At 42.2% G+C, this 16164-nt stretch overlaps 1 protein-coding gene across 2 annotated transcripts in view; it reads right to left on the bottom strand.

Moving 5' to 3' along the window:
- Positions 1-15444, bottom strand: part of PGM2L1 (phosphoglucomutase 2 like 1) — a 74082-nt gene extending 58638 nt beyond the window's left edge. For both annotated transcript variants that reach the window (XR_010917178.1, XM_067533327.1), the window contains exon 1: positions 14963-15444. Coding sequence is in view for 1 of the 2 variants with exons in the window: in XM_067533327.1 (XP_067389428.1) it covers positions 14963-15064 (102 nt within the window). In the remaining variant the exon portion in view is untranslated. The remainder of the gene's footprint in view (positions 1-14962) is intronic.
- Between the last annotated feature and the right edge of the window lie 720 nt (positions 15445-16164).

Raw genomic sequence — 16164 nt, 5'->3', positions numbered from 1 at the left:
AAAACTTGTCTTACTTTTATGGCACTGTTCAGATTTGCTCAAGTTTACAGCTCATCTCCTCAGTGTACATTAGGTTGTACTGTCTATTTGCAGACGAAGTGGAAGTTATTTGGAGGATGGATTTGTCTATTTCCCTAGCAGTATTGTTAGTTCAATTTTTTCTTTCCTTATAAAAGAAAGATATAAATTAGAACGTACAGACTTTAATTGCCTCAAACCATACAAATCTTATGAAGATCAGCAGGGACTTCACATACCAATTCTATTTATGTTATGCCTTAGTCTTATTGGTTATATCTAAATTATATTATGAAGCACTTTAGTGGGTTTAGCCACTCAGTTTGTCACAGTGACTGAATTACTCTGACCCCATAATTTTACATGCAGGTTGCCCGATTACATGCAACTCTTAAATACATATGCAACAGAATGATTTAAATTTACCCTGAGGAAAAATTTTAATTCTTCATTTTAATAAACTTAAGTCTTGCTCATACATTTTCTATATTGTATGTTTATTTATTAGTTTATACAGTGTCATGAGGCTCCTTCTATTTTATTGGGCACCTTGCAAAGCTTTTTAGCCCTCAAATACAGAGGAGAACAAATTCAAGAGACAAAAATGAAAGTTATTTCCAGGCATCTTATAAGCAGAAAGCATGGAGTTATAAAGCCTTTTCAACACAGCTGAGCAGAGAACATCCTGAACTGGATGTGATGTGGTAACTTTTTATAGCCATTTCTCCCAATCTGGAAGAAAATAGTCACTGAATGTTTGCAAATGACAAAAATTGGGGGAGTGGTAAATAGCGTAGAGAACAGGTCATTGATACAAAGTGATCTGGACTGCATGGTAAACTGCGTGCAAACAAACTGTTTTAATATGGCTAAATGTATATGAGTACATCTAGGAACAAAAAATGTGGGCCAAACTTACAGAATGAGAACTTTATCCTGGGAAGAAATGATTGTCTACCACAGCCTCCAGATCTTTTTCAAACAGCTGAACATGAGCTCCCAGTGTGGTGGTGTGGCCAAAAGGGCCAATGCAATCTTGGAATGCATAAATAGGGGAGTCTCACATAGGTGCAGGGAGAATACTTTACCTCTGTATTTGGCAACAGTGCAACTACACCTGGAATACTGTGTCCAGTTCCGGTGCCCACAATTCAAGGATGTTGAAAAACTGGAGAGGGTTCAGAAAAGAGCCACAAGGATGACTGAATGATTAGAAAACATGTCTTATGGTGATAGACTCAAAGAGTTCAATCTAATTAGCTTACCAAAGAGAAGGTTAAGGGGTGACTATAAGTAAGTTAAGATTGTGTCATGGGTATTTTTAGTAAAAGTCACCGACAGGTGACAAACAAAAATTCATGGAAGGCCGCAACCTGTCCTTGACTTTTACATCACTTGACCGCGACTTTTACTAAAAATACTCTGGAGGAGGTCGATGGAGGGCACTAAAAGCCTGAGCCCTGAAGAGCTGACCCAGCCCCAGCTCTGGCAGCCCCAGCAGCACTAACCACCAGCCACTGTTCCAGCCCTAGCACTGCTACTCTGGCCCTGGGGCTGACAACTGCTCCAACTGAGGCAGGCTGAAGCCGAAGATGTCACGGAGGTCCAGTGAAGTCACGGAATCCGTGAGCTCCGTGACAGAATTGGATCCTTAATTTTAAGTATCTACATGGGGAACAAATATTCAATAAAGGGCTCTTCAGTCTAGCAGAGAAAACTATAAGATGATCCAATGGCTAGAAGTTGAAAACAGACAAATTCAGACTGGAAAAAAGGCACACATTTTTAATTGTTAGAGCAATCAACCATTGGAACAACTTACCAAGTGTCATGGTGAACTCTCCATCACTGACTATTTTTAAATCACAGTTGAATGTTTTTCTAAAATATCTGCACTAGGAATTATTTTGGGAAAGTTCTATGGCCTGTATTATACAAGAGGCCAAACTAGATGATCACAGTAGCCCATCCTGGCCTTGGAATCTATCAATCTATGAAAGCTATAACCCAGGTCTGGTTTACACCTAAAACTTCAGTCAACCTAGCTATATTGCTTAGGGGTGTGACCCCTGAGAGACAGTTTGCCAACTTCCACTGCTTCCAACTTCCACTGCTAGGTGGATGGAAGAATTCCATCTGCTTGAGCAGGTGGATTTACTACAACGATGGAAGAGGTTTTCCCATTGCTGTAGTAAATGCCTATACTATAGCAATACTGCAGCATAACTGCATCACTGCAGCATTTGTAGTGTAGACATAACCCAAGACTGAAAGCTGGCTCACCAACAATGCATCTCTAGCTGTAATATAAATTACTATACTGCTGTAGCACAATTAAGTCTTATGATAACCAGACAGCCCAACTGTGTGTATATACTGGGTACAGTATGACAGACTAGAGACGGGGTTCTCCAGAGTAGCTTAAGGCAGTGCCCTATGCACAGGTTAAAAAAGGCAACTGGAATCTGAAAGACTTGAGTGAGCACCACTGACATTTACCACAGAGGTCAGCCAGCTTCTAAAGCCAGCACTGCCTGGCACTGCTCAGCTTTTGCTGCACTTAAGAAAGATACTCTGTAGAGAAGATGTTTCTTAAGGAGGATTTAAAATAACTTATTTTTCTCCAATCAAAACCACTGATCCTCTATTAGCAAGGAAAACTATAAAGCAATCTAGGCCCAAAAGTCTGACCTACTTTAAAATTATTCAACCAATGGGAAATAAGCCCTGAATGGTACAGAATAATGTAACTTTTAATTGAAATGCACCTTTAAAAAAATAGACCAATACCACATTGTGCGAGTTCTCTCAGCTGACTGTGCAGCAACAGCTAGTCATTCCGACAGAAGTGTGCTATCATCATCAATATTGGCTGGTGCACCAAAAAGGAATTTAATCTAGTTTAGATTCATTTTTCTATTTGAAATGGTTGCCGGGACAGAGCCAATACTGGCCAAATAGCAAGAGAAGCGGCGAAGAGGGTTCACTTTTGAGCTAAAAGAGAATTTCATTTCACACTAATTGAAAGCCAGCCAACCCTAAGATCAAAGATGCTACATCACAATACAATTTGGTCATTTATTCTGACAAGTAGTTTAGTTTTATGACAAGACTTTACAGTATACTAGTAAATGTAATGTAGTAGTCTGATGGTTCACCCAGACCAATAAGAAGTTCTGTCCCACCTGCCCTCTAACCTGGGTGCCTCTGGGCTATGCAGCTTTGACTCAGAGCCCTGACACAAGCATCATGCTCACAACAAAAACGTTCACCCTTGCTTCCACCAAACCAGCTAACTCCAGGTAGGGTGACCCCAACAGCTCCTCCGGTCCCAAGTCTGCCCAAAACTGTCTCCCCTGTAGTGTCCAGTCCCTCATAGCCCTGACTGCTCAATAACACTAAATTCACTACACATACCAGCTTGTTAGCTCAGCTGGGATTATACATTCCACTTTCATACACAACACTGAGATGATTGTAGTAAAACTAACAATAAGTTTATTAAACAGATTTAAGTGATTTCAAGAAAGTGAAAGAAATATGAAAGGGTTATAAAAAAACAAAAATCAACAACACTCTTTCTAGTGTCTAAATTCTAGCAAGATACAGCTTTGACCTAACCTAGTTTCTGACTCACACCAAGTGGCCAGCATTCTCCAGCTTGACTAGCAGGAGGACCCATCCTTCACAGTCAAAGGCAGCACCACTTTGCTTCTCTCCACTGGCGGATACCCCCAAAGTCTTTCAAACAGATCCTTATATCCCCAAAGTTTATCTTTGTCTTCAAAATGAGGAAGCTCTCCTCGAGGCTCAGCTTTCCATATCCACAAGGAGCAGATGCCATGTTACTTTTGCAGTCCCCTGTGGTTTACAATGCAAGGCAAATTAACAGCCCATTGTTCCAGTCCCTGGTCACACCTGGTTCGGTTTGCAATTGAGACAGAGAGGTTTTTGCTTTTTTCCCTTTGTCCGGAAAAAGCCTGGTTTGCCTCCTTTGTCTGTCTACACCCTCCAAAACACAGTATCAGAATATCCCTAATTTCACACATACTGCAGTTACATATCAGTGATATCAGCGACCAGCGTGTTATTAGCTCGCAAATGATCTATATTACAAGACAACTTTTAAAGGCATCTCAAGACAACAGTGTGTGAGGTATACTGAGCTGAGGTATACAGGCAGCTGAGATTTACTGGTACATACCAGTAAGCCCTTTGCCAGCCAGAAATGGAGTGCTCTTAAGGTCACAAGTACATTCTGCAAAAATAATTAAGTCACAATACTAAAGCCTGAACCAGAGCAGGAATGCATATTTTACCAATACATGTGCACAATTCCCACAAAACTGTGCTAACATCAATAATGCTGGTGTACCGAAAATGAAAGATCTGATGTTTTACAGACGAAAAAAAGCAGTTAAGAATTTCCTAAATGAATTCTAATTTATTAGGGTCTTATTCAATAGTTAGGTGATTATAATCTTTTTTATTTATTGAAGTTGAAAGCTTTGGGATTTTCTAATTTTTAGCTCATAACAGATGTTTTTCATAGAAATGTTGGGGTGGAAGGGACCTCTAGAGATCATCTAATCCAGTCACTTTATTTAGGCAGGGCCAAGTAAACCTAGACCTTTCCTGACAGGTGTTTGTCCAAACTGTTCTTAAAAACCTCCAGTGATAAGGATTCCACAACCTCCCTTCGTAACCTATTCCAGTTCTTAACTACCCTTATAGTTACACAATTTTCATAATATCTAACCTAAACCTCCCTTGTCACAGATTAAGCCCATAAAGTTCTTGTTCTACTTTCAGTGGACAAGAACAATCTATCACTAGGCTCTTTATAACAGCCCTTAACATATTTGAAGACTTATGCCTGCCCCTCCACCCAAGTCTTTTCTCAAGACTTAGGCCTTGTCTACACTACAGAGTTTCGTTAACACAAGTTATGCAAGCGTACAGCCATCACTGTAATTAAACCGCTGTTGTCAGTGGAGTAGCAGCTCTTGCATCAACACAGAGAGCAGTGCTCTGTGGGTAGCTATCCCACTGTGCAACTGCATGCAGAGTGCTTTGCAATGCCTCATGGGGCAGGAACAGCATCACAGGATGATGGTTTCTGAATCCCCTCATTCCATTGGGCATCCTACTAGTTTGACAGCTGCTTTTCAGCTGCACTGTCAGCCAAACTGACATTGCGGAACACAACCACAAGAAGCCCACAGAAGGGGGGAGGGGGATGGAGGGTGTGTGTCAGCGAGTGAGTGTGTGTGAGCAAGAGACACAGTGTGTGTTGGGGGGTCAGTGACTGTTGGGGGACTGACTGTGTCCCCACACCATCTCTAAGTTCAGAGAGCAGCAGCTGGAAGAACATTAGCAACTAATCCTGAGGCAGATGCTGCTGCACAGACAGCTGGTGTCCCCCGTCCCTCTACCCCAGCTCAACAGAGGCAGGTACATCAGCAGGGGGAGAGGGACACCCCAACATCAGCCCCCACCTCCCTCCCTGGCTCTGCACAGCACATCGGGAGTTTTCCCCCTCCCCTGCAGTGTAGGTGGCAGCACAGGCAGCAGTGCATTTGCTGCCAGGGGAGCAGCATGCTTAGCTGTGTGTGAGCTCTCCATTGTGAGTAATTTCAAAACTTCCTGGGGCTTTGAAGGGGGGGAGCAGACGACTGTGGGGCAGCAGAGTTCAAACTGCTGACCAGAGTGGTCATGATGAGTATTGTGGGATACGTCTGGAGGCCATTTACAGCTATATAACCAAGTGCGGTGCCTACACTGATGCTTTGTTGCTTAAACTTTGCTGAAAAAAAGCTCTATGCCTCTTGTCAAAGTGGTTTTATTTTGTTGAAAAAACAGGGCAATTTTATTGGGGGAGGGAGAAGAGGGATAGACACTACCTACCCCAACAGGAGTTCTCAATGTGGCATAGGAAATCCATCTCCCCAAGAGGTGGTAGCTAGGTCAACAGAAGAATTCTTCCAGCAAACTAGCTCCATCTACATCGGAGTTAGGTCAGCATAGCTACGTCTCTCAGGGATGTGAAAAATCTACACCCTTAAAAGATGTAGCTGTGCCCATGTAAGTTCCCAGTGTAGACTAGTCCTGAGTCTTTTTCAGGGATCTCTGCTATAAAATTTTGGCCTGGGATTGGAACTTTTTAAAATATGTTTAGCCATGTTTAATTTCTTGTGCTCAATACTATACTGTACACAGTATTCAGAAAACACACACACTAGTGTATTTTGTAAGAGCAAAGTCTTATTAATCCCTCACCACAGCTTTTGCTATTAAAGCTTCACTGAGAAGTGGAGTGAGACCACAAAGCTTTTGTTTTTTTAAAGAGATATGTAAATAAATTCTACTGTGATCAATTTTTCAAGTGTGCAGTGGCTCACTTATAAAGGTTCAGTTCTTAGATTCATAAAACAACCAGCAATCGGTACACTCATCGAAAATTAAGATTTGTGTGGCATGGAGTTAACACTGCAGACTGGGTGTGCATGAAGTAATGGAAAACCTGACACACCCTATTTCAATACACTGACTATGTGCCACAACAAAGTTCTCAGCATCACTGCACCATTATGCTTCCCACTGAGTGTGTCTTTGGCACTGGCTGAAAATAAATGTAGGGCTGAGGGAAGATATTAGTAAAATCATGTAGCATTCCATTATATTTCTGGGGTCCAAGTAAACTAACTTAGAGTAGCGACATAGCTGAGAGACGCTTGGATGAGAACTAATCCTTTTGCACAACAGACCTCTTTTTCTATAAACAACATTGATTTTTAAGTTTATTTATTTTAAGTTAAACAATACTTTCTACTGAACCAACCAAAAGCAAAGAGGAAAGTTACTACATAAAATCATGCTCTTCAAGCTATGGAAAAAAAGCAAGGTAAAAACAGACAGGCATGAATTCATACCAAACACAATTAATTTAACATAGAAGGTTCAGAAGAGAACAGTTAAAATAAATCAAATACAGATGTAGACTGACATGCCACCTCTTAATAGCTGTCTGGATTACTATGACATGAGGCTTTACTGAAATCCCTTTTTAAGGTTAAAAAAACCTAGGTTGTTTTGATATAAAATAGCAGTTGCTCCTCAATGATTTTTAAGTTTTCCTTAAAATGGAAAAGATCAAACATAGAGCAGGAGGATTAGTGACAGAATACAACTTTGTTCATGGATTTGTAGAAGGTATTAAAGAAAGAAAAAAAAAAACCAATGCATTACCTGAAAGCATCCTCTTTGCAGGAAAAATATTAAATACTCTGTACCCTCTACACATCCAGATTTTGTTCAGTTTAATTTTTGTTCAGGTAAATTAGAACTTTTGCAGAAAGCATACTGCTCTAGACTGAGCATTCTGAAGCTCTATTCCACTAAGACTAATGATCAGTAAGAACAGAGTTGCTGTTTTCATTCTTCAATATAAAATTACTTTTGCTTACATTGTAGGTATTATGGAACTAATTTTTCAAGTGTTACTCTAGAGTAGACAGCAAATGTATATGCCATCTCCCTCCTAACATACGTCATGTTTAAGTGTCCACTTATGAAACCCCCCAACCAGAGTCACATATTCCACTGCAAAACTATAGAATCTTGAGGCATTGCCAGGGTACCACGTTGGAGATAATGTGACATCTTCAACTACATTAAGAAATGAAGATTTTACAGAATACAAAATTGAATAATACAGTCATAATATCCCCTCAGTTGAATTCAGTATTCTACTACTCCATTTTTAATTTTCAATGTGCTGCACAATTCTGCACTGAAGACAAATATAAAGTATAAAAATCAGGGGAAAGCTAGAAGTTTTGGCAGCTGGGTAGGAGACTGCTGGAACTTTTGGCACCTAAGAGCTATTGTTCCTAACTTTCTGCAGACGTTTCATTAGATACTGTTCACGTTTATGTAGGGCCAGTTCCTGCAATTATAGCAGGTCAAGAGATGTTTTATTAATGTTTTCAAATGGAAGCAAGATCAGCCCCTAAATATCCAACAAGTACATAAAGTATTTTATCAATGCTCCTGAGCAGCAGGGAATTTAGAATTTTCTGTGACATAACTAATTCATCTCTAGCATATAACTTAAAGCATTACACTGATGGTATAAGTGGTACTAAGTTCTTGATTCTTATATTCTATTGTAGAAAAAAATCCAAAGATCTGTTTATTCTTTATCACTCATCTCGACTTACTAGCATTTGTACCTGTACAGTAATACAGGATCTAAACTTAGGTTTTTAGCCTGTTAAAGTTTCGTTTAAAACAGGTTCTCATGAACACAAAAAGTACTGTCCTTTTTGCTTCCTCAGCAAAGGATAACAAAATGTTGTCTTGCATTTTTCACAACTCATTGTTTTTGTCCGCACAATCAGGATGATCCCCTGTGGTTCCCTTCCTGGTGTGTGAACTTCAAGTTGCCTTCACATCCTCCTGTTAACTGCATATGCAAAACTGGGCTTCCAATGCTTAATCTACATATGAACCAAGACAGACAGGTGAATCTACATGCCTTTGTCTGGCAAAACTAATTTGTCAACCCTGCCTGGGATAAAGATTTTAAAACATTTTTAGTACACACACAACTCCTTAAATATCACAGGTGAATACATCTTGCAATAATCATGAGAATCACTATGACGTAAGTTTGTATTAGATACCTCACTTGACCCTCTTTGGATTAATTCTAAGAGCAATATATTGGGTGTAGTGAGTTTGTCAGACCTGTCACGAGGTTCTGTTACAGAATAGTGAATCCTTTACCAGAGGGGTTCTTAAGGTCTCAGCAAACTGAACACTGATGTATTGAAAACCTTAAAGTGAAACTAACAAATGAAGGGGAAATTGATTCAATTGATTTCCAGTGCCAGAGCTGAAGGAAATGCAAAAATAAAGCTGTAAAAACAGTGAAAAGCAAATAAGATATTAGAAAAAGCTAAAAATTTTAAATATTTTCACCTGTTAGAAAGAATACTTTAGTTTTGGTCCACTTAAACTGTGTATCCCAACTCCTACATATACTTCAAGATCTTTATAGACCTTTTCTATTTCAGTTACTAGCTCTCCTTAGAGATGAAGTGCTATTTAGTGCTCAGCATCAATTTTAGATCAGTACATCACCAGAATCTACACAAAACAGCAGTTCTTTTAACCAGGGATCCTTACAGACTACATTACATATCCTTTGACATTAGTCCTTTTTACCTCAGAACTAATTCATTTTTGCCTAAATTGACACGGCAGACATCTGTAGTCTTGTACACTCCAGTATGCAACAGACCAAGGTAATGTGCTCTTCAAGCCTCTCCACAACTCTGGCTCTAATGTAGCACCAAGAATTCAGTTTTTAATTTTTTCCAAGATTGATTACCAATACGTCTTAGTTTCAGTTTTAAGAGACAAGATACAAGTATTGCCTTATCTTACAGTCTCTTATCTACTTTAGTGGCTAATGCCTTATTGCACTTTAAGATACTTTTGCTATCCGCAAAATCCACCTGAAGTGAGCTATGGATAGGATTTTCAGTTTTGTCCTTCACCTTTATAATTAACCTCCTTGGACCACTGAAATGCATGTGAAGCAATTTCAAAATATTTCTTCTCTTTGGCTTCAGAAAATTAGTTATGCTCAATTTGTCATTGTTGCTTAGAGAAACTTGCTTGAAAGGTTTTGCAGGAGAAAGATTTTATATTAGTTACACTGTTAGCCTTTAGAAGACAATTTAATCAATGCACCTATTTTTATTAGTTTTATCTTCAAATACAACTTTCCAGCAAAAAAAGTAGAGTACAGGTGCACTGCAGTATCTTTTTCCAAGTGAAACAGCTCATCTGTCAATCTTCCATTTTTACACAACCACTACTACCAGTCTACATTAAGGATTGTAGCCACCAACCAAGACCCGATTCTTCACTAAACTGTGTGCAGGTACACCCCTGTGCTGGCAGAGGCCCACTAAAGTCAATGGAATACCTCACAGGGGGACTGCACGTGCAGAATTAATGCAGGATCACAAGTCAAGCAAGTTTTCTACATGTGCTGTTCAGATAGCAGTTTTGCAGTCTTCTGCTTCTTGATGCTGGTATAACACTCCCTGTTCTCAGGCACAGAATGACATCCATATTCCCATTATGAAGACTCTCTATTTCACCACCACCAGAACTTTATATCACATATAGCCAACACTGATAAAGTTTGGACTCCTCCACTGAGCATGCTCAAGTAATCAGACATCCATTAGAGGGTGTAGGCTTTACAGGAGGTAACTAGCAAAAAACCTGCAGTTGGCCAATTAGAGCTTAAGCATTTATTTTTAAATGTTGATTGTCTGAGAAGCACGTTATCAAATATCCTCTCATTATGCATATTACTACATCTTTCCAGCTAGGGATATAAAATCCCTCTCTTTAGACCCATATTTTTTATTTAGTTGCTCCAAACCTTAACTAGATGAACTGTTGCCTCTAGAAAATTCCATAAGTGTGAAGCCAGTATTTGATCCTCCACGTTCATATTAAATGCCTTCTGCATTGCTCTCCACAACAGGTTCTCAGACACTATGGTGACAGGGGCCTTATAAAAAGATTATATCAGATCTTCAGTGAAAGAATCTTGTTTTCATATCACTCAAGAAGCATATTCCTGGCACTATATAAAGTCACCTAATGAAAACGGATAGCTCACCTACCCACAACTGAGGTCAGAACCCTACAGTGAACTCCATGTAGGAGATGTTCTGGTTAAAAGGCACCTGTCCTGGGACCCCTTTTTGAGAAGTCTGTACATGCCCAAATTCAATCTTGGCAGAGAAGTGGAAGAACAAAGTAAAAAGAATTCAGACATGAAAAATGGGACCAAGGAGGGCGGGGGGGAAACAGTCATAACAGAACAAGCTAGTGTTTCATTTAGTCAAGTATGTGATCTACAGATGAGAAGGAGTGAAGACAGAAAAACAAAGAGGATGCTACTGTATCTTGTAAACTTGAAAGATATAATTTCTCAAAAATAGAAAAATTAGACACAGGGAGCAACAAAAAAAGACCCTGATAATAAGAGAGGAAATTGACAAACAGTAAATGAGCAGAAAAGGAAACAAACAGAAAAACATGATGGAAACAGAATTTAGATTAGTGAAAGCTTCCTTTGTACATATGCCTACATGTTATGTTATTCTTTGGAAAGCATCCTATAGTTCTTAATCCGAGAGGAAAAACGGAAGAGACAGTATTAGCAAGCTAGTGCTGTTTAGCCTGGAGACAAATGGTTGCCTATTGTTCCTATTGGGCATTGTAGATTAATGGCTATGGTGGGTCTTTTGTTAGTCACAGACAGTTGCAGGTACATTTAAAAACCTAAAATGATAACAGTCCAAAAGGCAGTAGGACTGCCTATTTTAATTAGGGCTCCCAGAAACTGGTTTTAAATTGGAGAGAGCAAATATCTCTTTACAATGACAACACTATAGGATGAAAGCTTCCCAGAAATAAATTAACCATATATGTACAATCCATTTTTTTTTTTTGGCTTTGGCAACTGGACAAAGGAAAACTGTAATTGAGGAGTTTAAAATCACAACAAAAAAGACCACATATATGAAGATTCAGATTCCTTTAAAAAAATCTAATTAACTAAATTCATTTTGATAAAGATGTCATACTAAAACGTCTTTCCTCATCAGCAGCTCTTATCAAAATATTTTCCATTAAAATTTAGAATTTAAGAAACCTGTTTTTAATTATAGAATATTAGGGTTGGAAGGGACCTCAGAAGGTCATCTAGTCCAACCCCTTGTTCAAAGCAGGACCAACCACAACTAAATCATCCCAGCCAGGGCTTTGTCAAAACACACACCTTAAAAACCTCTAAGGATGGAGATTCCACCACCTCCCTAGGTAACCCATTCCAGTGCTTCACCACCCTCCTAGAGAAAAGTTTTTCCTAATATCCAACTTAGACCTCCCCCACTGCAACTTGAAACCACCACTTCCTAGTTCTGTCATCTGCCACCACTGAGAACAGCCTAGCTCTATCCTCTTTGGAATCCCCTTTTCAGATAGTTGAAGGCCACTATCAAATCCCTCCTCACTCTTCTCTTCTGCAGACTAAACAAGTCTAGTTCCCTCAGCCTCTCCTCATAAATCATGTGCTCCAGCCCCCTACTCATTTTCATTGCCCTCTGGACTCTCCCATTTGTCCACATCTTTCCTGTAGTGGGGGGCCCAAAACTGGACACAATTTTCCAAATGTGGCCTTACCAATGCTGAATAGAAAAGACCATTCACTTCCCGCGGTCTGCTGGCAATGCATCTACTAATGCAGCTCAATATTCTTGGCAATAAGGGCATACTGTTGACTCATGCTCTTCTTCCTAATGTTCTTCGATCTAGCATCATTTCAGTATAGATAGACCAAAAATCCTGCACATTTTACTTTCATGCTTTGTTCAAATATTTTCATTCAGTACGATGTTTGTTGAATAAAGCCTGATGTCTGGATTTTAAAATGCTGCAGTTTGGACTGCAGTTGCATGAGAATTCTGGAACTGGGGCACTAGCACAAAGTGAAACTGATTTAAAAGCAAGTGTAAACAAAAGTTACCACGGTCTAAAATGAAAAGTGTAAATTTTGTGAATTAGATTTTTTAAAACACTAATGTGTCTAGTAATACAGGTCAGGAAGCTTTTCTTTAAAAAATTTTAATCTGACAACGTGCCTAGGAATTATTTTGTGGAAGTTCTATGGCCTGTGTTACACAGGAGGTCAGACTAGATGACCACAATGATCCCTTTTGGCTTTGGAATCGATGAATCTTTAAATGAAAAATTATTAGCCAGATCATCTCCAATACTGGATCCTGACTATATCCTAGAATTTAATTTTAATGTTTTAGGAAAACATTAAAATAGTTACACAGCCCTTTTGATGCCTTGTTATATTTTAAAAATAGCATGCTAGAACTCAAACCTCCGTTTTTAATATTGAAGAAATGACAAATTTATGTTTACAGTTTTCTAGATTCAGAAAGTCAAGACAAGTAAAAAGTTACACTGACTTCACATAATTCAATGTAAATATACTTTAGGAACATGGATAATTACATTGTTTTTAAACTCCTTTAATGTCAATACAAGGTATTCTTCACTCCTTGTCCCAGGCAGCTGTGGCATGTGCTATTAAGCAGTTGCTATGTTTCAGGTGATTACATTCAGTACTAGCCAAAATGTTCTCTTTACAAAGAGTACAAATTTTATTGATTGAAAGAAAAGAGCTTTGATATTCCAAAACAGGACAGATCCTGCAAAAGCTTACCGCATGTAAGCAATTTTGGCTTCAGTGGAAGACAAGTCTTTGCAGGATGAAGCCTAACAATGCAACTGTTACATCAAAACAAACGAATGAGCCATCTAGTCTGTTATCAGGGATAAAGCTAATAATCAATGCTTTAGATGAAAGCATTCAAACACCATAATACATCTAATTATGTAATACCATTGGATTCCCTGGCTCATTGACCCCAGCTGGTGGTGAGCTTGTGCCATGAAGTATTATAGCCTCTATTTTTTAGGATAGACAGAGTAAGTGTAAATGCTATCCCTATTTATATAGATGCCTAATCCTTTTTAATCTTTCCAACACAATATTCTATCGTAGTGTATTCCTTTAGGTTAGTTAGACATTGTATTAAAATGTGTTAACTATTTTTAAATGAGTAGCCTTTTAATAGTGAATGACCCCCCAACCCCCACCCAGAACCTGTCAACCACCACAGAGTTTATGTTGCCCTTTTTCATTAAGGCCAGATTAACTCTCTTTGGGATTTATTTGAAAAGGGAAGCCACTGAAGTGTTCTCCCCTCCAAAAAAAGCAATGTATTCAGTAATTTATCTGCCAATCAGTGCATCTTCCTTCTCCTTAATATCCTCTCATAGGCTGCATTATGTGCTAAACAGATTATAGCACAACATAGTGTTTACTCCCATCTATGATTCCAGGACCTTAATGCACCACATTCAGTCCCCCATATATTTTTCAAATGATGGTTCTCCCCCTTCCTCTTGTTGAATGGGAGCTCAGCTCATCACCTAAGCAGCTGGATTACCGCACAAAAGGAGCATCAAATATTTTTTGGGGGGAGGGACGGACAGAGAGACAGGAAGAACTGGAATGAGATGTCATTAGACCAGATCTGACCCTTTTTGGCAAAAAACAAGAGGTATGAGAAAGAGAAACACCCACACACATAACCAAGGACACAGCCGACTATTACCAAATGAATGTGTCCCCCAGAGGGAACATAAACAGAGACACCCCCCCCCCCCCCCCACACACACACACACACACTATGTGGTCATGTTTTTTGTTTTTTAAACATCTTAAGACAGCAGTGTCCGGTGGCGAATAAAATACATCCTGAACGAACAGCAGCAAAACGCCCTTTAGCGGGGTTAAAATCTGCGAGGGGTGGGGGGGGGGATATAACCTTCCCTGGGCGAGTCATCGGAGAACGCGGCGCGATGCCCTTTCGTGCCAGCCAGCCACTCCGACAGACAGACAGACAGACAGACACACGCTGCGGGTGGCAACACCTGCGCCTAGTTCCGGATTGCTGCTGGGGCTGGTGCACAGGTGCTGGGTGGGGTCAGTGGCCTGGGATTCACCGGGGGGGGGGGGAGGGGACGGATGGTCAGACGAGATGATCTGTGGGTCCCACCGGGCCTGGAACCCTAGGACTCAACGCAGACAGACAGACAGACACCCCCAGCAGCTCCCAGACAGACAGCCACACACACCCCGCGCGGCTCAGCGCCGGGCCGGGCACGCGCCCGCAGACACCCCGGCGGCCCCTTTCCCTGCGGGGGTGGGGGGGGCAGAGGCGAGCGAGGGGCAGGGGCCGGCGGGGCGGGCGGCGGCACCCACCTGGTCCCAGCTCAGCCACTGCCAGACCGCTTTGTCCAGCTGCGCGTCGCCGGTGCTGCGGCCGATGGGCAGGTTGGAGTTGACATCGCCGCTGTCTCCCATGGCGGCGGCGGGCGGGGGCGGGCGGCGGGGGCTCACCTGGCGACGCCCAGCACGGCCAAGGGCATCGCCCGGGAGGGGCGGGCGCTGCTCAGTGCCTCAGCCGGGGAGCAGGCGGCGATGGCGCAGCGGGTGTCTCAAGCCCCTCGCCCGGGCAGCGTCCCTTCCCTCAGGACAAGGGGGCGGGGACCCCGGCACCACCCAGTCAGCGCCCGCCGGTCTCGCGCGCGGCGACACCACCCAGCGCAGGCAACGGCTCGCTGAGCCGCCTCAGAGTAACGGTCCGTCCCTGCACGCCGCGCGCCCTCCACAACAACAACGCCACCAGCCGCCCGCAGCCCCGCCCCTTCGCCGGCTCCGCCCCCTCCCCGCGACAGTCGCAGCACCCGCGTTCCAGGCCACGCCCACCCGGAGCCGGCGGCACTTTGCTGCACGCCGCGCTCGGGGGGGCCGCCCGCCCTGGCACGCGAGCTCCTAGCTGGCCCCGCCTCCGACTTGTCGGCGGCAGCCTGTAGTCTCGCAGTGCCCGACGGGAAATGTAGTTTTCTTTCCCCTTCACGAGCCGAGATGTGGACGGAGCATAGGGGGAGTAGGGGACTCCAGCTCCCAGCAGTCCCTGCTCTCTTTCTCTTGGAGGGTTGAGTCGGTGAGAACCAGGCCAGTGTGGAAGCTGGAACTGAAGGGGTGTTGCCCTGTCCAGTGGGTGCGGATCCCAAGGCTGTCCGGGTATCAAATTCCCTTCGTTGTCAGAGACCGTCTCTCCTCCAGGCCCCGCCCCCCTGCTCCTAGTGAAGCCATTGGCAAACCCCGCCCTGATGGCCGTGGATGGGCTCGAACCCCACCACCACTGATGTGCAGCCACCTCTGAGGCGCGGACCAGCTGCAGCGCACAGCACTATCGGCTCCCAGAGTTGAGGACAGGCTGGCAGCGCAGGTCACAGGGCGGCTGAGTGGGCTGAGAACTTAGGGCTAGTCTACCCTTAAAACTTGCAGTGGCACAGCTGTATCAGCACAGCTGTGCCGCTGTAATAGCCCTTGTCTAGCTGCCTTATGTCGATAAGCTCATCATAAAACCACCTAAAGGAGCAGCAGTAGCTATGTCG

This window comes from Emydura macquarii, unplaced genomic scaffold (assembly GCF_026122565.2).
Source record: "Emydura macquarii macquarii isolate MOO-44397 ecotype Brisbane River unplaced genomic scaffold, CSIRO-AGI_Emac_v2 contig_3328, whole genome shotgun sequence".
Lineage (NCBI taxonomy): Eukaryota > Metazoa > Chordata > Testudines > Chelidae > Emydura > Emydura macquarii.
The sequence above is the reverse complement of the archived record's forward strand: the minus strand, read 5'-3'. Positions and strand labels throughout refer to the sequence as shown.